The following is a 20,185-nucleotide window of genomic DNA, read 5'->3' as shown; positions in this document are numbered from 1 at the left end:
CCCGGGTTCACGCCATTCTCCTGCCTCAGCCTCCCGAGTAGCTGGGACTACAGGCGCCCGCCACCTTGCCCGGCTAGTTTTTTGTATTTTTTAGTAGAGACGGGGTTTCACCGTGTTAGCCAGGATGGTCTCGATCTCCTGACCTCGTGATCCGCCCGTCTCGGCCTCCCAAAGTGCTGGGATTACAGGCGTGAGCCACCGCGCCCGGCCTAAAAGGAATATTATTTGAACTACAGAGCATATTGGGGGTCAGCATGAGCTGCTCTAGTAAGGACTCTGAGTCTGATTGGGAAAAATGGTATCACTATACCTTCTCCCCACTCCTCACCCACCCGAGCCCATACACTCCCTGCTTTTCATGGATAGGTATTGAAAACAGGTGCTTCTCAGAAGCACTTTGCCTCAACCAGAGTTATGTGTGCCCTGCCTGTCTTCCCTTCTTAACCCTGTAGGCACATGGATTTACTTTTCCAGGAAAGGGGATAGATTTACATTTCTAGGCATACTCTCAGGTCCTCTTTGTGATGTTTGTGAAAGGAATTAGGGTGTGCCATGTGTGCCGTGAAACAACAAAACCAATTATCCTAGAATCATTTATGCAGGGGGTACTAAAGTTAGAAATAATAATGAGGGCAGATAACATTTGTACCTCAGTCTACCAAAAAATTGTAGCACTAAATTTAACTTCTAGGCGTTTCCTGGAAGCAGATGCTCTATAATTTGTGATAGCATTCTCATAAATGGAGTCCTGCACATAATTGGACAGAGATGTGGAAATGGTGGTTGCCTTCTGATAAGGGATACAGTGGACCATGTCGCTTATATATCACCCTACTAGGGGATATAATTTTCCCTTCTAAGCAAGGGAAATGGCAGTGCTAAATAGTTTTGTAAAGTTTTTGAATGAGAAACTTTTAGGTAAAGATAAACTGTCATAATATTTTTCAGATGCATTTGCACTGACTATGGGAGAAAAATTTGGGGGAAATGACAGTCATGGTGTTTTTTTTTTTAATTTTATTTTGAGGACTGAAATTCTGTTACATGATGTATGACAATATAAAAACATATTTAGTTTTATACTAAATCTTTTTTTAAGGTCTTGGCATTTAATATAAAGTAAAATCACACATTTTCTAACTTTCCATAAGTTCCAAAAAGGGAAAGAAGAAACCTCAGTCTTGAAATTTTGATTTTTAAAGATCATGACACTGTTTTACCATGAAATTGAGTAGCTAACTTTTGGTAACACCTTTTGTTTCTTTGTATGTTTGTAATAATGGACATTTTAAAACAGGAATGTTTTGGTTTGTACAGACTTTGACAAATGTGTGTTAATAAAAGTTCATATTGACTCAAGTGTAATTGTTGGGTTTTGTTTTTATTTCTTGCTGATTTACCAATAGACATACCCCATTATCCCCTTCAGCCTAGAAAAGTTTGTCTTGCTTGTAGACTTAAAAAATTAAAAGCCTAACTGCTAATTGGGAGTTTCCTGTCCATTAGAGAATAAACACATTCTCTTTCTTTCTTCTATGACTTTGTTTTGAGACAAGAGTCTCCCTCAGTCATCCAGGCTGGAGTGCAGTGGCAAGTGGATCACTGAGCCCTGACTTCCTGGGGATTCTCCCACCTCAGCCTCACAAGTAGCTGGGACTACAGATGCACACCACCATACCCAGCTAATTTTTGTATTTTTTGTAAAGATAGGGTTTTGCCATCCAGGCTGGTCTCCAACTCCTGGGCTCAAGCCATCCATCCACCTAAGCCTCCGAAAGTGCTGGGATTACAGGCATGAGCTACCACACTGAGCCTCTTGGTGATTCTATTTACCCAGTTTAAGTGCTCATGTGATAGGCACTGTGCTAGGCAGTGCAGTTACAGCAGTGACAAAAACAAGTTACTGTCCTTATGGGGCTTCCAGTTAGTGGAATATTGGACACCACCACACCACCATTGTTCCTTGATTTAAAAAGAAAAAAAAAAATTTTTTTGAGACGGAGTCATGCTCTATTGCCCAGGCTGGAGTGCAGTGGCATGATCTCGGCTCACTGCAACCGCCACCTCCCGGGATCAAGCGATTCTCCAGCCTCATTACAGGCATGCACCACCACATTTGGCTAATTTTTTTGTATTTTTAGTTGAGACAGGATTTCACCATGTTGGCCAGACTGGTGTCGAACTCCTGACCTCAGGTAATACACCTTTTTTGTCTCACAAAAAAATTACTTTGAGACAGCCTTTCTCTCTCACTTACGCCAGAGTGCAGTGATGTGATCTTGGCTCACTGCCGCTTTGACCTCCCAGGCTCAATTGATCCTTCCACCTCAGCCTCCCAAGTAGCTTGGACTACAGGTGTGTACCACCATTCCTAGCTAATTTTGTTTATTTTTTGTAGAGATGAGGTCTCAGTATGTTGCCCAGACTGGTCTTGAACTCCTGGACTCAAGTGACCCTCCCACCTTGGCCTCCCAAAGAGCTGGAATTACCCAGGTGTGAGCCACAATGCCCAGCCATGTTCCTTGATTTTTATTCTTACTATTCAAAACATAATACAGAATGAATCTTCATGAAGTATGAGTGAAAGCTTTTTGAAATGTCATCTCACAAGGAGAGGAATGCATCCCTTTGAAACCCTAGAGCCAGTAGGTTTTAAAATGAGAAGTGCCTTTCAGACACTGTCACTGTTACATCCTGGTCATTCTATAAACTCAAAGCTAATTTTCTCAGAATAAGTTGAAGATAGTTTTATTTTGTAGGCTATGTTTTTGTTTGAGACAGACTCTTGCTCTGTCACCCAGGCTGGAGTGCAGTGGTGCGATCTCGGCTCACTGCAACGTCTGCCTCCTGGGTTCAAGTGATTATTGTGCCTCATCCTCCCAAGTAGCTGGGATTATAGGCATGCACCACCATGCCCAGCTAATTTTTGTATTTTTAGTGGAGACAGGGTTATACCACGTTGGCCAGGCTGGTCTTGAACTCCTAACCTCAGGTGATCCACCTGCTTTGGCCTCCCAAAGTGCTAGGATTTCAGGCATGAGCCACTGTGCCTGGCCTGTTTTTGCTTTTTGTTTTTTGGTTTTTCTGAGATGGAGTCTCGCTCTGTCACCCAGGCTGGAGTGCAGTGGTGCAATCTCGACTCACTGCAACCTCCGCCTCCCTGGTTCAAGCAATTCTCTAGCCTCAGCCTCCCAAGTAGCTGGGATTACAGGTGCCCACCACCAAGCCTGGCTAATTTTTGTATTTTTAGTAGAGACAGGGTTTTATCATGTTGGCCAGGCTGGTCTCGAACTCCTGACCTCAAGTGATCTGCCTACCTCGGCCTCCCAAAGTGCTGGGATTACAGGTGTGAGCCACCACACCCCACCTATTTTGTAGGCTATTTTTATGACTACCTTTATTGTGTGAATTATCTTAATTGACTCATTTACTCAGCCTTTAAAACCACTTAGGGTAAGAAAATAGTATAAACAGGCCAGGAGTAGTGGCTCATGCCTGTAATCCCAGCACTTTGGGAAGCCGACGTGGGCAGATCACCAAGTCAAGTGTTGGTTAGACCAGCCTGGCCAACATGGCGAAACCCCATCTCTACTAAAAATACAAAAATCAGCTGGTTTCTACTTTATTTACTGTCCCTGGTGTAAGAACATGTCAGCCTTGATGTTAATTGCACAAATTATGATGCATATGGCACTTCTGCCTGTCCTGGAGGATTGCCTTTAATTAACTGGCTTCCTAGAACATGTATACCTATTCACTATGGCATATAAGCTTTGGGTCTGGGGAGTAACAGCACAGAAATCTACCTGTCTTGTGGCTGCCCAAGACTATGCGTTTGTCCATAAATTCCCTCAGTAAATCAACCAATACTGACAGATTGGATTTGTCTGCCTTCTCCTTTGTCTTCTTGGCTTCTTGGCATTTGGAGGTCACTTTGCATATACGGCCGTTTCACAGGACAGAGGACAACAAAGTAGAAGAGCATGTGAGGTGGAGGCTATTGTGATGACCATCTTATAAAATACAATCTGCCACACAGGGAATGGGTTTTGGAACTAAGCCAGATCAGAGAGAGCAAGCTATAATGTCCTTCATGTCCTACCTTCAGAGATCACACTCCATCATTTCTGCAATAGCCTATTGGTTACAGTGGTCAAGTTACTGACACTTTGATGTGGGAAGAGACTGTCCAGGTGCATTAATACCAGAAGATGATATTGAGGGTCCACCTTGGAGGCTAGCTACCACATTGACTTTTGGCCAGCAGGATTGAGTAACGATTGTGTGAACCTCTGGATTTTGAAGATAGCAATAAAAATTACCTTTTGGGGGAAAGTAGTTCATACTTCTTAGCTATTACTGGAATCCATGACTTCTCCGACTACCAGGGCTTGCCAGGCTGTCCCTCCAGCAAATTATCAACCCTATTTGAAAAGTGAGACCATGTAGTGCTATGATGTCAGGCTGCCTGAAGTGGAAACTTCCTGTCTCTACTTAACTTAGAGTTGCTGTGAGGATTAAATAATACATATAGAAGTGTTTTGTTTGTTTGTTTGTTTTCAGAGTCAGATCTCAGCCAGGCGTGGCGTTTCACACCTGAAATCCCAGCACTTTAGGAGGCTGAGGCAAGTGGATCATGACGTCAGGAGATTGAGACCATCCTGGTCAACGTGGTGAAACTCCCTCTCTACTAAATATACAAAAATTAGCTGGGTATCGGCTGGGTGCGGTGGCTCGCGCCTGTAATCCCAGCACTTTGGGAGGTCGAGGCGGGCAGATCACAAGGTCAGGAGATCAAGACCATCCTGGCTAATACGGTGAAACCCCATCTCTATTAAAAAAAATACAAAAAATTAGCTGGGCGTGGTGGCGGGCGCCTGTAGTCCCAGCTACTCAGGAGGCTGAGGCAGGACAATGGCGTGAACCCAGGAGGCGGAGCTTGCGGTGAGCTGAGATCGAGCCACTGCACCTCCAGCCTAGGCAGCAGAGCAAGACTCCATCTCAAAAAAAATATATTAACTGGGCGTGGTGGCACGTTCCTGTGATCCCAACTACTCAGGAAACTGAGGCAGGAGAATCGCTTGAACCAGAGAGTCAGAAGTTGCAGTGAGCCCAGATCGCGCCACTGCACTCCAGCCTGGTGACAGAGGGAGACTCGGTCTAAAAAAAAAAAAAAACAAAACAAAAAGAGTCAGATCTCGCTCTGTTGCTCAAGCTAGAGTGCAGTGGCATGATCATAGTTTACTGCAGCCTCGAACTCTTAGACTCAAGCAATCTTCCTACCTCAGCCTCTCGAGAAGCTGGGACTACAGGCACAAGCCACTATGCCCAGCTACATGTAGAAGTCATGTAGCTGCTAGGCACTCCAGCCTGGGCGAACAGTGCTTGGCACGTAGTATGCACTCAATTTTGTAAGCTATTATCACCTATGACTTCTACAGAATCAACATTTTATGTTTCTTAAGAAGGAAGGTGATAGAGGGATAAATTAGAATGAACATGTATGTTTACTTGTTTTTTTGCTTCCAAAGTCACTTTATTCCTAGGTCACTTCTAGGCCATCAGACCATTATTGCAACCCACAACTTTTATAACCTCTTTTTCAACTCCACATTACCTACCTCATATATGCCACTTTATTGCATTGATTTCTCAAGTGCCATTTAAGTATGTGTGTGTCTGTGTGTGTGCATATAAAATTGGCATACACTAAAATAACCCTCCTTAGTGCACAATGAGTTTTGACAAGTGTATGAAGTTGTGTAATCACTACCATAATCAAGATATGGAACATATTCATCAACCCCAAAAGTTCCCTTGTGTCCTTTGGTGCCCTTCCCTCCACATCAGCCTTTATGCAACCACTAATCTGATTTATATTCCTATACCTTTGCCTTTTAGAGAATGTCATATAGCCAGGTGTGGTGGTTCACACCCGTAATCCCAGCACTTTGGGAGGCCAAGGTGGGCAGATCACCTGAGGCCAGGAGTTCAAGACCAGCCTGGCCAACGTGGTGAAACCTCGTCTCTACCAAAAATACAAAATGAGCTAGGCATGGTGGCACATGCCTGTAATCTCAGCTACTCAGGAGGCTGAGGCAGGAGAATCGTTTGAGCCTGGGTGGCAGAGGTTGCAGTGAGCCGAGATCGCACCATTGCACTCCAGCCTGGGTGACAAGAGTGAAACTCCGTCTCAAAAAAAAAAAAAAAAAAAAAAAGAGAGGGCCGTGCGTGGTGGCTCAAGCCTGTAATCCCAGCACTTTGGGAGGCCGAGACGGGCAGATCACGAGGTCAGGAGATCGAGACCATCCTGGCTAACACGGTGAAACCCTGTCTCCACTAAAAAATACAAAAAAGAAACTAGCCGGGCGAGGTGGTGGGCGTCTGTAGTCCCAGCTACTCGGGAGGCTGAGGCAGGAGAATGGCGTAAACCCGGGAGGCGGAGCTTGCTGTGAGCTAAGATCCAGCCACTGCACTCCAGCCCGGGCGACAGAGCAAGACCCCGTCTAAAAAAAAAAAAAAAAAAGAGAATGTCATATAAATGGAATCATATAGGATATGGCCTTTTGTGTCTGACTTTTTTCACTTAGCATATGTGTTCGAGATTCATCCGTGTTTTTGCATGTCTCAGTAATTTATTCCATGTCTCAGTAGTTTCTTTTTATAGCTGAATAGTTTTCCACTGTGTGTATGTACCACAGTTTATCTCTTCAGCAGTGGATGGACACTTGAGCTGCTTCCAGTTTTTGGTTATTATGAATAAAGCTGCCTTGAACATTTGCATACAGGTCTTTTAATAGAAATGTGTTTTTATTATTCTTGGGTAAATATATAGCAGTGGAGCTGCTGAATTGCTGGGTTGTAAGGTAAGTTTATTCTTAACTGTATAAGAGACTGTAAAACTATTTTCCAAAGTGACCGTACCATTTTGCATCCCCACCAGCAATATATGAGCGCTAATTTTAATACAGTATTATTTGCAATCTAAGTGAATTTCCCCATTAACTCCTCCCTAACAGTCTCCAGGAAGCTCACCATACTGATAGTGATAGTGATACTTTACGATACTGGATTACTGCAACCTCTACCTCCCAGGTGCAAGCCATCCTCCCACCTCAGCCTCCCGAGTAGCTGGGACTACAGGCATGTGCCACCATGCCCAGTTAATTTTTGTATTTTTTATAGAGACAGGGTTTCACCATATTGTCCGGGATAGTCTCGATCTCCTGAGCTCAAGTGATCCATCCTTTTGGCCTCCCAAAGTGCTGGGATTACAGACAAGAGCACCTAGTCCTATTCTGACTTTTAATAACATAGATTTAATTTGGCCAGTTTTGAACTTAATAAAGATGAAATGATACAGATTGTACTCATTTTATGCCTGGCTTCTTCTTCTCCTTTTTTTTTTTTTTTTTTTTTTAAGAGACAGGGTCTCGCTCTGTCACCCAGGCTGGAGTGCAGTGGTGCGATCATAGCTCACTGCAGCCTTGACTTCCTGGCCTCAAGGATCCTCCCACCTTGATCTCTCAGGTAGCTAGGACTACAGGTGTGCACCACCATGCCTGGCTAATTTGCATCTGGCTTCTTTAGCTATGCATTGTTGGGAAGAGGTCACCTATGTTGTTCACACAGCAGTAGGCCATTTATTTTTGTGCTCTATAATATCTGTTTATACAAACCTCTGTTGATGGATATTCAAGTTGTTTCCAGTTTGGAACTAGTAAAAATAAATACTGCTATGAACTTCATAATAACACCAAACTGGAAACAATGCAAACATCCATCAATAAGAGAATAGATAAGTAAACTGTAAGTATATTTATATGAGGAAATACTAATCAGTAGTAAAAAAAGACCAAACTACTGATATATGCAACATCATGGATAAATCTCAAAAACATTGTCTTAATTGAAAAAAGCCAAAACTAAAGAATATAAAAAATATGAAGTCCAAGAGCAGACAAAGCTAATCTGTAGTGATAAAAATCAGGAAGTAAAGGCCGGGTGCAGTGGCTCACGCCTGTAATCCCAGCACTGAGAGGCTGAGGCAGGTGGATCATTTGAGAGGCCGAGGCAGGTGGATCATTCGAGACCAGCCTGACCACGGTGAAAGCCTGTCTCTACTAAAAATACAAAAAAATTAGCTGGGCATGGTGGCGCATGCCTGTATTCCCAGCTACTCGGGAGGCTGAGGCAGGAGAATTGCTTGAACCCAGGAGGTGGAGGTTGCAGTGAGCCGAGATCGTGCCACTGCACTCCAGCCTGGGTGACACAGTGAGACTCCATCTCAAAAAAAAAAAAAAAAAAAAAAAATCAGTAAGTAACTTCCAGTGATGAGGGAAATGGATTAGAAAGGAGCATAAGTCAAGGAAACTTTCTGGGGTGATGATGAAAATGTTCTATCTTTTGGTTTGGGTGTGGAAGTAACATGGGTGTGTCAAAATCCACTGAGCTGAACACTTAATATCTGTGCATTCGATTGTATATCAATTATAACCCAATAACAATCAAATGTAAGGGCTGGGTGTCATAGCTTACTCCTATAATCCCAGCACTTTGGGAGGCCAAGGTGGATGAATCTCTTGAGCCCAGGTGTTTGAGACTAGCCTGGGCAACATGGCAAGACCACATCTCTACCAAAAAAAAAATACGAAAATTAGCCAGGTGTGGTGGTGCGTGCCTGTAGTCCCAGCTACTTGGAGGCCTGAGGTAGGAAGATGGCTTGAACCAGAGAGATTGAGTCTGCAGTGAGTTGAGATCATGCCACTGCACTCCAGCCTGTCTCAAAACAAACAAACAAACAAAAACAGTAAATAAGTATAGAAAAACGCTGCTTGGTTCTAAAAATGCTCCTATGGACTATACCTGATTTTTGGAACACATATAGTTGGGTATATAGTTAGGAGTAGAATTGCTGGGTCATAAGGTGCATGAGAATCCTGGCTCTGTCACTTAACAGCTGTATGACATTAGGCAAGTACCCAGAATCTCCAGTTTCTTTATCCATACCAAGGAGCTAATATCACCTTGATGGGTGCAAACCCATGAAGACTACTTTCGTTAATTAACAAAAGTATGTAGTGCTAAGAGACATTTTCTCTAAAGCCACAGATTTTTAGAAAATTTGTTGCTCAAATTATCAAGAAGAATGGAATATACCACTCTTACCTGGAGGATCAGTTACTTTGATGCAGAAGAGCAGACTCAATTTATAACGCAGGTGCAGAGCTTCAGATAAGGGGTTTCCAGACACAACATTCCACATTTATCTTGGCATCATGGTTTCCAAGGAAACAGGATCTTGTTAGCTGGGGCCTGATGATAATCCCTTTACACATAGCCTGGTGTGTTTAGGGGCTATCAAAACACTGCTTCTTTAAAAATTTATCTACATTTCTTTCCCCCAAATCCTGGAACAACTCACTGTCTTCCTGTGTTTTGTGACATGCTGCATGATTCCTTTGGCATGCAGTTTCCCTTGCAGCAGCAAGTTAATAAACTTAACTTTTTCTGACTACAGGTGGTCTTTATCAGATGGGTTTTATCTTGGAGATTACTGATAATGTACACAAAATGTGTTCATAGTGCCTGGCACCTAAGAGGCATTTAAGAAATGATAAAGTTATTATTTTTATTATTCATGTGTTAATCCAATAAATGTTTGTTTAACATCCAGTATTTGCAAGGCACAGATTTACTGCTATGAGAGATGATCGCTACAACCTCCGCCTCCCAGGCTTAAGCTACACTCCTGCCTCAGGCTCCCGGGTAGCTGGGACTATAGGCTCAGGCCACTGTGCCCAGCTAATTTTTGCATTTTTGGTAGTGACATGCTTTCACCATTTTGCCCAGGCTGGTCTCGAACTCCCGAGCTCAAGCAACGATCAGCCTGCCTCAGCCTCCCAAAGTGCTGGGATTCCAGTAGTGAGCCACTGCACCCAGCCTTAAAACGATTTTTATTGTACATGGAGAAAGAAAACAATATTTTTAATTCCTATAAGAAAAATACCTTTACTGAACTTCACTTTAAATAGTGTGAAATGTAAATTTAAAAATTATCAGGACTATCATATAGGTTAAAAAGTGCAATTTACATGACTTGCTATAAGATTTGACATAAAACTACAGATTCTAAGAAACAGTAAGGTTGTATAATAATAACCAAAACAGGCTGGTGCGGTGGCTCACGCCTGTAATCCCAACACTTTGGGAGGCCGAGGCGGGCGGATCACCTGAGGTCAGGAGTTCAAGACCAGCCTGACCAACATGGTGAAACCCCATCTCTACTGAAAATACAAAAATTAGCCGGGCTGTGGTGGTGCATGCCTGTAATCCCAGCTACTCAGGAGGCTGAGGCAGGAGAATTGCTTGAACCCAGGAGGCAGAAATTGCAGTGAGCCAAGACTGCGCCATTGGACTCCAGTCTGGGCAACACAGCAAGATTCCATTTCAAAAATAAAATAAAATAACCAAAACAAGAGCCCCCAGATGTCATCCATCTCCTTCTAGAGATAGGGAAAAAAATGCTCTCAAATTCTCCAATGAAAAATAGAGATAGCCACCCTTAAAAAATCCTAAGGCTGGTGGGCGGATCGCTTGAGCCCAGGAGTTCGAGACCATCCTGGACAACATGGCCAAACCCCATCACTACAAAAAATATAAAAATTAGCTGGGCGTGGTGGCTCACGCCTGTAATCCCAACTACTCGGAAGCTGAAGTGGGAGGATCTCTTGAGCCCAGGAGAAGGAGGTTGCAGTGAGTGGAGATCGTGCCACTGCACTCCAACCTGCGTGACAGAGCGAGACCCTGTCTCAAAAAAAATTAAAATAAAATAAAGAAAAAACCCTAAGGCCATATACAGGCGCATTCACTTGGGGTCTCCTTTCATCCAGGCAAGCAGCTTTCTGTCTTTGCATTTTCCAAAGACTGCAAAGCAGGCTGGGGTGGGGTGGGGTGGGGTGTAGAACACAGGAAACGCAGCCAGTTCCCCTTCACTTCTCACCATCTTGATCTCCTCCCAAACCAAAATCCTATGTCTTTCCTTTTAACATACGCTTACAGAAATGCAGTCTTCTGTAGGAAAATTGAGGTCATGCATTCCAAATTATTTAAGGGTATGATTTTTAAATTTTAGGAATCTAGTTCTCCAAGAAATCCTGGTTTGGGATATAGATGAACGAGCTACTTGGGAGAGATTTCGATAAGAATGAATTTTAGAGAAGTAGCGAGGTGAGGAGAGAGTCAGTTTAGCGTTTGGGTTTTGCAGTCAAACTTCAGCAAGGCGAACTAACCTCGCTGGTCTTAATTTTCTCATCGGTAATAGGGAAAATAATAATGCTAACATTGATGAGTTACTTTACTTCAATATTTAAAAAACCCACTCTCCGTTATCTATTCTAATGATAAAAATATAGATAGAGCCTCATCCCTTGCTGTGAAAAATCTTATGAACAAGTGAATTGCGGTGAGGATTCACACATAGTATGTGCTTAATAAACATTATTATTTTACTGTTTAGATTAGAAGAGGGGTGGAGGGAGAAATGAAAGCGGTTTGGAAACCCCAAATACTACCAAAGCCCTGTGGATGGAAGTGGAGAGGAATTTCGAGTTACAATTTGGTTCCTGGTCTGAGTTTCAACGTTGAATACTCCCATATTTGGGCCTGAATTCTCAAAACAGAATAGGATGTAAGGGCTGACATCATCTGGTACAGTTTTATGCAAATCGAAAATTCTTGCCTCTTGTCAGTGTGCCCTGACAAGAAACAACACCTCCGCCCAAGCTCATCCAATTTCAGCCCCAACTAGGTGACGTCATCTCTCCGCCCCGCAACCCCCAAGCCCCGGGAGTCCTGTCTCTAAGCTACAGTCCCAGCCCCAGTCCCAGCGGCGCTTGCGCACTTTGAACCCGGGCGGGGAGGACGCGTGCGCGCTGCGTGAGGGCGGGACTAGTGCGCACGCAGCCTTAGCTCCTTCCCCGCCCTTGCTCTTCCCAGTTTCTCCGTCAGCCTGCGGGTCCCGGCTGGCGGCTGCTTCCGGTAGGAGAGTGGTGTAGGGCGAGCAGGTTTCAGCTCCTCGTCATGTCATACGGTCCCTTAGATATGTACCGGAACCCGGGGCCCTCGGGGCCCCAGCTCCGGGACTTCAGCAGCATCATCCAGACGTGCAGCGGCAACATCCAGCGGATCAGCCAAGCCAGTGAGCCGGGGTACCGAGCTGGGGGGCGGGAGCTGTCCCCGGGACAGGCCTGGGTGAGACTGCCGGGTCGCGGAGCCCGGCTGGGGCTACGGCCGAGGCCACACCTGGTGCTGTCTCGGGCTGTCCACCCTGGGGGCGGTGGGCTTGCCTCCCCCAGTCTGTCAGGCCCGGGCTGCCCGAGGGTCCCCGGCCCCAGCTGAAGCTTGAGCTGCTTCTCTGGAGTTCTGCCCCCACGGTGCTGGGACCAAAACAGCCGACTTGACAGCCCGAGGGTGGGAAGGGGTGTGTGTGTCATCTTGAGAGCTGTGAGTGCGTTGACTTGTTGACTTGGCACAGTGGTCAGCCGAGTTTCTCCTGTCATCCACCTTCCTCCCCACCCACCTCGCTTTCCTCTTAGGCCAGTTTGGATGGGGTTGTTTACTGATTTAGCCTTTAGGTTTACATTCTGCTCAGCCCCTGGCTCCTCGGAAATCAGCAACTTTCAATTAAGGGAAGTGGAGACTACATGTGTTTGGGTGACTTCATACACAGTTCTTCCTGTAATGAATTCGGAAATCAGACACAATGACTGGTATTTGAGAGGTGGGATGACTTCTGTTTTAATAAAGATAATTCACCAGCAACATTTCAACTTACATTATTTTGTCTTTTGTAACAAAGCATCGGGGTGTATTTTTGGATTTCAGGCAGATGAGGCTTTTGTTTTCCTTCCCTACTTAGCTGCTCTTGAACAAATCTGGTACACAGGGAAGCTAAGAGACTTAGCCACAACCACAGAGCAAGTAATGCATGGTAGAGTTGGTGGAATTTAGAATGGTATTGCTTGTCTTAAAACTCCCTCCTCCCCATTAGGGTCTGAGTGAAACTGTAGCTGAATGAGTCAAATACAGGGTGTTTCTTGGGCTTGAAAATCATCTTGGAGCCTTATAAACAGGAGATCAGCAGCAGCTTTACTTGGAAAGAATGGTGGTCATCATCCTTATTGTTTATTATTGTGTTTTGTGAGCTTGGTGTACTCTGTTAATAGGCAGAACTAGTTAGTCCTGAACTACAATTCTGTATTTTAAATAACATCACTTTGCTTTAGTTTTTAAACTTTAAAAAATTTTTCTTTTTTGTAGAGATGAAGTCTTGCTGTGTTGGCCAGGCTGGTCTCAAACCCCTGGGCACAAGCACTTCTCCCACCTCAGCCTTCCAAAGTGCTGGGATTATAGGCGTGAGCCACTGTGCCTAGCCTAATTTTTTTAATTTTAAAAAATTAAATAATTTTTTAAATTTGTTTTTTTTTAAGAGACAGAGTCACCCAGGCAGAGTGCAGTGATCTGAGTGAAGTGGAACGATCCTAGCTTGCTATAACCTTGAATTCCTGATCAGCTTGCTGAGTAGCGAGGACTACAAGGATGCATCTACCCTGCCAGGCTAATTTTTAAATTTTTTGTAGGAATGGGGTCTCACTGTGTTGCCCAGGCTCACTTTGCTTTTAAATCTAAATATATATTGTAGAATTTGAGAAGTTTCTGATCAAAAGCAGTTGAGACTCTGGAAGTGAAAGGAAGGGTATGTGACCTCTTAAAATCCAGAATAAAAAAAAAAATATGACCACTGGTTAGAAAGTATAGTACGTTCCAGTTTCCTTTTGTGAAGGAGCTGTAATACAGGTTAGATCAAAAAATTCTAGTTCAAGGCTGAAATTTTCTTGTTGAGGCTAAATCTAATTTTAATATCTATTTGCAAAATATTCATTCAACATGTATTCAATATTATATATAATATATATTATAATATATATAATATAATATACACATGAAGATGGATAGGTGGATACATGTTGAATGAATATCATATACATGCTGATATATATATAATATATATATATAACCAGAATACTCCCAAAGGTAGATCTGACATACATTTTTAAATTTACATTTAAATTTTTATTTTGAGACAGGGTCTTACTCTATCACCCAGGCTGGAGTGCAGTGGCATGATCTCAGCTCACTGCAGCCTCAACCTCCCTGGCTCAAGCAGTCCTCCTGCCTCAGCCCTACAAGTAGCTGGGACTACAGGTGTGCACCACCGTGCCCGGCTAATTTTTTTTTTGAGATGGAGTCTTGCTGTGTTGCCCAGGCTGGAGTGCAGTGGCACGATCTCGGCTTACTGCAAGCCCCGCCTCCTGGGTTCACACCATTCTCCTGCCTCAGCCTCCTGAGTAGGTGGGACTACAGGCGCCCACCACTACGCCCGGCTAATTTTTTGTATTTTTAGTGGAGACGGGGTTTCACCGTATTAGCCAGGATGGTCTCGATCTCCTGACCTTGTGATTCGCCTGCCTTGGCCTCCCAAAGTGCTGGGAATACAGGCCTGAGCCACTGCGCCTGGCCCATGCCTGGCTAATTTTTATATTTTTTGTAGAGATAGAGTTTCACCATGTTGTCCAGGCTGGTCTTGAACTCCTGTTCTCAAGTGATTCACCCACCTTGGCCTCCCAATAGGCCAGGATTACACGTATGAGCCACCATGCCTAGCCTTCAACATACATTTATTTGAGTATGTAGTAAGTGTAAGAACTGACATGGATCTTTCAACAGAGAACCTGCAGAGTACATAAGCAAAATATAAAGTTAAAAGGGATTGGTGCTATAAAAGACATATAAATAACATGAAGGTATTCTGGGGAGAGAGAGATTGTTTTTAATTGAGAAGGCATTATGGCATTTGAGTTATGTCTGGAAAGAGGATGGAAAGATTTGGACCTTTGAAGGTAAAGAGAAGAGCATTCCAGGAGGGAATAAAATGAACAGGCATCATAGTGGGGAAGCATAGGGTATATCTAGAAGAGTAATTTAATTTGGCTAGAGTGGTGGATTCCAGAAAGTAGTGGGAAAAAAAGGATTGAAAGGTAAATTGGGGCCCAAACATGAAGGACGTTAAATGCTAAGCTAAGGGGCTTGGATTTAGTTCTTTAGGAAAGTGTGAGTTGAATTCAAAGGGAGAGAGACTGAAATCAGAGATACCAGTTAGGGCTGTGAACATGAAAAGAAAGGAAATGATAGGAGAGGTTTCCTTGGTGATAGAATTGGTAAGATTTAGCTATTGATTGGGCATTGGGCCCAAGGGGATCATTTAAGTCAACTGTTAGTAATATTAATAGCTAACGTTTGAGTACATACTGTGTTCCAGGCAGTATGAAAAGTGCTTTATATGCATTATCTTATTTTATAACAACTCTGAAGCACCAGGATCATTTCCATGTTATGTATTAGGAAACAAACTATAAAGATTAAATAATTGCCCTGCTAACAAATGACAATATCTGAATTTGAAACTAGGTCTGTCTCTTATGACCAGCAATTTGTCTTTTTATAACTTTTTATTAATATTACAGTTCTGGGCTGTGCTCAGTGGCTCACACCTGTAATCCCAGCACTTTAGGAGACTGAGGAGGGAGGATTACTTGAGGCCAGGAGTTTGAGATTAGCCTGGACAATATAGCGAGACCCCATCTCTACAAAACAAATTTAAAAATTAGCCAGATGTGGTAGCATGTGCCTGTAGTCCTAGCTACTTAGGAGGCTGAGGCTGGAGACTCTCTTGAGCCCAGGATTTGGAGGCTGCAGTGAGCTGTGATTATACCACTGTACTCCAGCCTGGGTGACAGAGTAATACTTTGTCTCTACATAAATAAATAAATAAATCAATAACAGTGCTATAGCAGTTAACACTTCAGGTTTATAAGTATGCAAATAACTTGTTTTTTCACTCTCTAGAGGACACTCTGTGGGGGAAATACTTGAAGCCATGGTGCTTTCTCTTCTTGTGGTGTGTTCATCTCCTCCCTCAGTTTGTTAGCTCCTTTGAGTCAAGGGGCATGACTTATTCATCTTTATATTTCCAGTACTTATCTCAGTCCCAAACATATGAAGGATTCATTGATCCACTATGCAACAAATATTCCTGGAACTCCTGCTATGTGCTGGGGTAAAGCAATGAACAAGAGGTAAAATCCCTCCCCTTATTGCATATGTATGTGTATTTGGTGTATTTGTGTGTGGAGGGGTATGTATACACACATATGTACACACGCATATAAATAATGTCAACTGATAATAAATGCTATGAAGAAAAAGCAGGGTAAGTAGACAGTCAGGGAAGAGGGAGGGTGGGTATACTATTTTAGTTGATCAAGGAAGACCTCTCTGAGGAGGTAACATTTGAGTGAGTAGACATGTGAATGAAGTGAGCGAGAGAGCTGTGTGAGTAGTTGGGAAGGGCGTTCTAGGTATAGGGCAAGAGCAAAGACTTTAATATGTTCAAAGAAGAGCAAGGAGGCTAGTGTGGCTGGAACACAGTTAGAAAAAGGAGGCAGAATAGGGAAAGAGGCCAGAGAGGTAACCAGGGATCATATTATATAGGATCTTGATGCATAATAAATTGTATCAAATTGATTTGAATGAATGAGGCATTTCTACCATTTTGGAACTCTTCCTGCCTCTTTCCCCTTGTACTGTGTGGTACATACCATATCGTATGACCCTAGGCAGTGTGAGTTGAAATTTTTCCAGGCCGGGCATGGTGGCTCACGCCTGTAATCCCAGCACTTTGGGAGACTGAGGCGGGCGGATCACAAGGTCAGGAGTTTGAGACCAGCCTGGCCAACATTGTGAAACCCTGTTTCTATTAAAAATACAAAAAAATTAGCCAGGCGTGGTGATGCATGCCTGTAATCCCAGCTACTCGGGAGGCTGAAGGTGGAGAATTGCTTGAAGCCAGGAGGCGGAGGTTGTAGTGAGCCGAGATCGTGCCACTGCACTCAGGTCTGGATGACAGAGCGAGACTCCTGTCTCAAAACAAAAAAAGGAATTCTTCCCTAGGAATTGTTTGGGGAGAAATGGGAAGTCTGAAATTGATGGGATGATATTGCATCTACTCAGTTATCAAGCTAGTACCTATCCCCAAACCTTGCCAAGAGACCAGCACACCCAAATATACCCTTAGAATGTGAGCTCACAGACATACACATACCCACATACCCATACAGTCCTGCAAGGACTTGTACCCATTAAAAGTTTGAGAGAACAGTTATTCTTTTTTCTAAACTGTTGAGCCACAGACGTGGGGTTGGAATTGCTGAGCACATCCAGCCTGAGATAAGGCACCTTACTGCGTGAATTGTTACAGGTACAGCTAAGGGTGACTGCCCGGTACAAGTGGTGGTTATCAGTATGCGTTGGGTACAGAGGAAAAATATTTGACTTACTGTGGAACGACGTGTTTGGGCAAGTATTGCTGAGGCAGATATAGCTAAAAACCTATTAACCTCAAAGTTAACTCTGAAGGGATTGAAGAACAGCATTTCTGGCCGGGCGCGGTGTCTCAAGCCTGTAATCCCAGCACTTTGGGAGGCCAAGGCAGTCGGATCACCTGAGATCAGGCATTCGAGACCGGCCTGGCCAACATGGCAAAACCCCGCCTCTGCTAAAAATCTAAAGGTTAGCCGGGTGTGATGGTGGGCGCCTGTAGTCCCAGCTACCTGGGAGGCCTAGGCAGGAGAATTGCTTGAACTGGGGAGGCAGAGGTTGCAGTGAGCCAAGACCAAGATTGCTCTACTGCACTGCAGCCTGGGCGACAGAGTAAGATTCCATCTCAGAAAAAAACAAAAAAACAACAACCAAAAAAACCCAGCAGCATTTCTGTTCTTTATGTTGCTATTGATGTGATCTTGTTTACTAACAGAATAAGAAGAGTGGAGGTCTCACTCTGTCACCCAGGCTGGAATGCAGTGGTGCAGTCGTAGCCCACTGTAACCTCAAACTCTTGGGCTTTAGCGATCCTCCTGCTTGAGTCTCCCAAGTAGCTAGGACTACAGGCATGTGGCACTGCGCCTGACAAGTTGTAAAAGTTTTTTAGAGACGGGGGTCTTGCTGTGTTGCCCAGGCTGGTCTTGAATTCCTGACCTCAAGCCATCCTCCTACCTCAGTCTCCCAAAGCAAGAAGAGTTTAACTTTTAAATGGATTATTATGAAATCCTTGGGGTTCTACTTTCAAAGTTATTTTCATGTTTGCCTCTTGCTTTTTATGTTTCTTTGCCGTCCTCTTAAGTCTTCATCAGCTCAACATCTGTATTTCAGCAGCATATTCATAGTGTCTCTGATTATGGTCTCGCCCCATTCTAGTTTATACTGATAATGCTATCAGCACTATGTCTAAAGTCCTGTTTTTATTATACTGCTCACTTCAAGAGCCTGAAGTGGCTCTCTGTTGTCTACTGAATCAGATGTTTTGTTTTGTGGTTTTTTTTTTTTTTTGAGCCAGAGTCTCACTTTGTCACCCAGGCTGGAGTGCCACGGTGTGATCTTGGCTCACTGTAACCTCCACCTCCTGGGTTCAAGCATTTCTCCTGCTTCAGCCTCCTGAGTAACTGGGATTACAGGCGCCTGCCACCACGCCCAGCTAATTTTGGTATTTTTAGTAGAGACAGGGTTTCACCATGTTGGCCAGGCTGGTCTTGAACTCCTGACCTCAGGTGATCTGCCCGTCCCGGCCTCCCAAAGTACTGGGATAACAAGTATGAACCACCACGCTCGGCCTGAATCAGATCTTTTTTTTTTTTTTTTTTTTTTGAGACAGAGTCTTGCTCTGTCACCCAGGCTGGAGTACAGTGGCGCGATTTTGGCTCACTGCAAGCTCTGCCTCCTGGGTTCACGCCATTCTCCTGCCTCAGCCTCCCGACTAGCTGGGACTACCACCCCTGGCTAATTTTTTTTGTATTTTTTTTTTTTTTTTTTAGTAGAGACGGGGTTTCACCGTGCTAGCCAGGATGGTCTAGATCTCCTGACCTTGTGATCCGCCCGTCTCGGCCTCCCAAAGTGCTGGGATTACAGGCGTGAGCCACCGCGCCTGGCCCTGAATCAGATCTTAATATTCCACCTTGCTTTCACTCCCCGCGATCTTAACCCAAATTAGCCATATTTTCTACTCTTCCTTACTCTTTGCTAGGAAGGCTATTTTCTTTACGTTCCTCAACTCTATCTTTTGGTTTATATTTTGCTCATTTGGTTCCTCCTTTTTTTTTTTTTTTTTTTTTTTTTGAGACGGAGTTTAGCTGTTGTTAACAGCCCAGGCTGAAGTGCAGTGGTACGATCTTGGCTCACCACAACCTCCGCCTCCCAGGTTCAAGCGATTCTCCTACCTCAGCCTCCCTAGTAGCTGGGATTACAGGAATGCGCCACGATGCCTGGCTAATTTTATATTTTTAGTAGAGACCGGGTTTCTCCATGTTGGTCCGGCTGGTCTCGAACTCCCAACCTCAGATGATCCGCCCACCTCAGCCACCCAAAGTGCTGGGATTACAGGTGTGAGCCACTGCGCCTGGCCTTTGGTTCCTCCTTTTTTTAGTATCTTTTCTCTCCCTACCTCATTGGCTATCTAAATTATACAAATCCTCTCAGTTGTGCATAAGTCCTGCTCATAGCAACTAAGTTTTTCTTTGCATTTTTTTTTGAGACGGAGTCTTGCTCTGTTTCCCAGGCTGGAGTGCAGTGGGGCGATCTCGGCTCACTGCAACTTCCGCCTCCTAGATTCAAGCGATTCTCCTGCCTCAGCCTCCCCAGTAGCTGGGATTATAGGCGTGCACCATACCATGCCTGACTAATTTTGGTATTTTTAGTAGAGACAGGGTTTCACCATGTTGGCCAGGCTGGTCTTGAACTCCTGACCTCAGGTGATCTGCCCGCCTTGGCCTCCCAGAGTGCTGGGATTACAGGCACCCAGCCTTCCTTTGCTTTTGAAAGATAAAGTGAAGTCAGAAAGATCATGGACTCTGCAGGGTCAGCACATCTGTAACTGAATCCCTCCTCTTCCATGTATTAACCTCGAGCAGGTTATTTTCCCTTTCCGTGTGTGTAACCCCATTTATAAAATGAGTGAAATTATTAAAAAGGGATGTTTGAGGCTGGGCATAGTGGCTCACACCTGTAATCCCTGCAC

The 20,185-nt window shown here is 44.2% G+C and overlaps 1 protein-coding gene across 2 annotated transcripts in view; it reads left to right on the top strand.

Annotated features, from left to right (window-relative positions):
- Positions 1-11,928: 11,928 nt before the first annotated feature.
- Positions 11,929-20,185, top strand: part of STX12 (syntaxin 12) — a 52,750-nt gene continuing 44,493 nt past the window's right edge. For both annotated transcript variants that reach the window (XM_023219489.3, XM_023219490.1), the window contains exon 1: positions 11,929-12,199. In XM_023219489.3, the coding sequence (XP_023075257.1) occupies positions 12,082-12,199 (118 nt within the window). In that variant the 5' untranslated portion in view covers positions 11,929-12,081. The remainder of the gene's footprint in view (positions 12,200-20,185) is intronic.

The sequence above is a fragment of the Piliocolobus tephrosceles genome, chromosome 1 (genome assembly GCF_002776525.5).
Source record: "Piliocolobus tephrosceles isolate RC106 chromosome 1, ASM277652v3, whole genome shotgun sequence".
NCBI lineage: Eukaryota > Metazoa > Chordata > Mammalia > Primates > Cercopithecidae > Piliocolobus > Piliocolobus tephrosceles.
The sequence above is the reverse complement of the archived record's forward strand: the minus strand, read 5'-3'. Positions and strand labels throughout refer to the sequence as shown.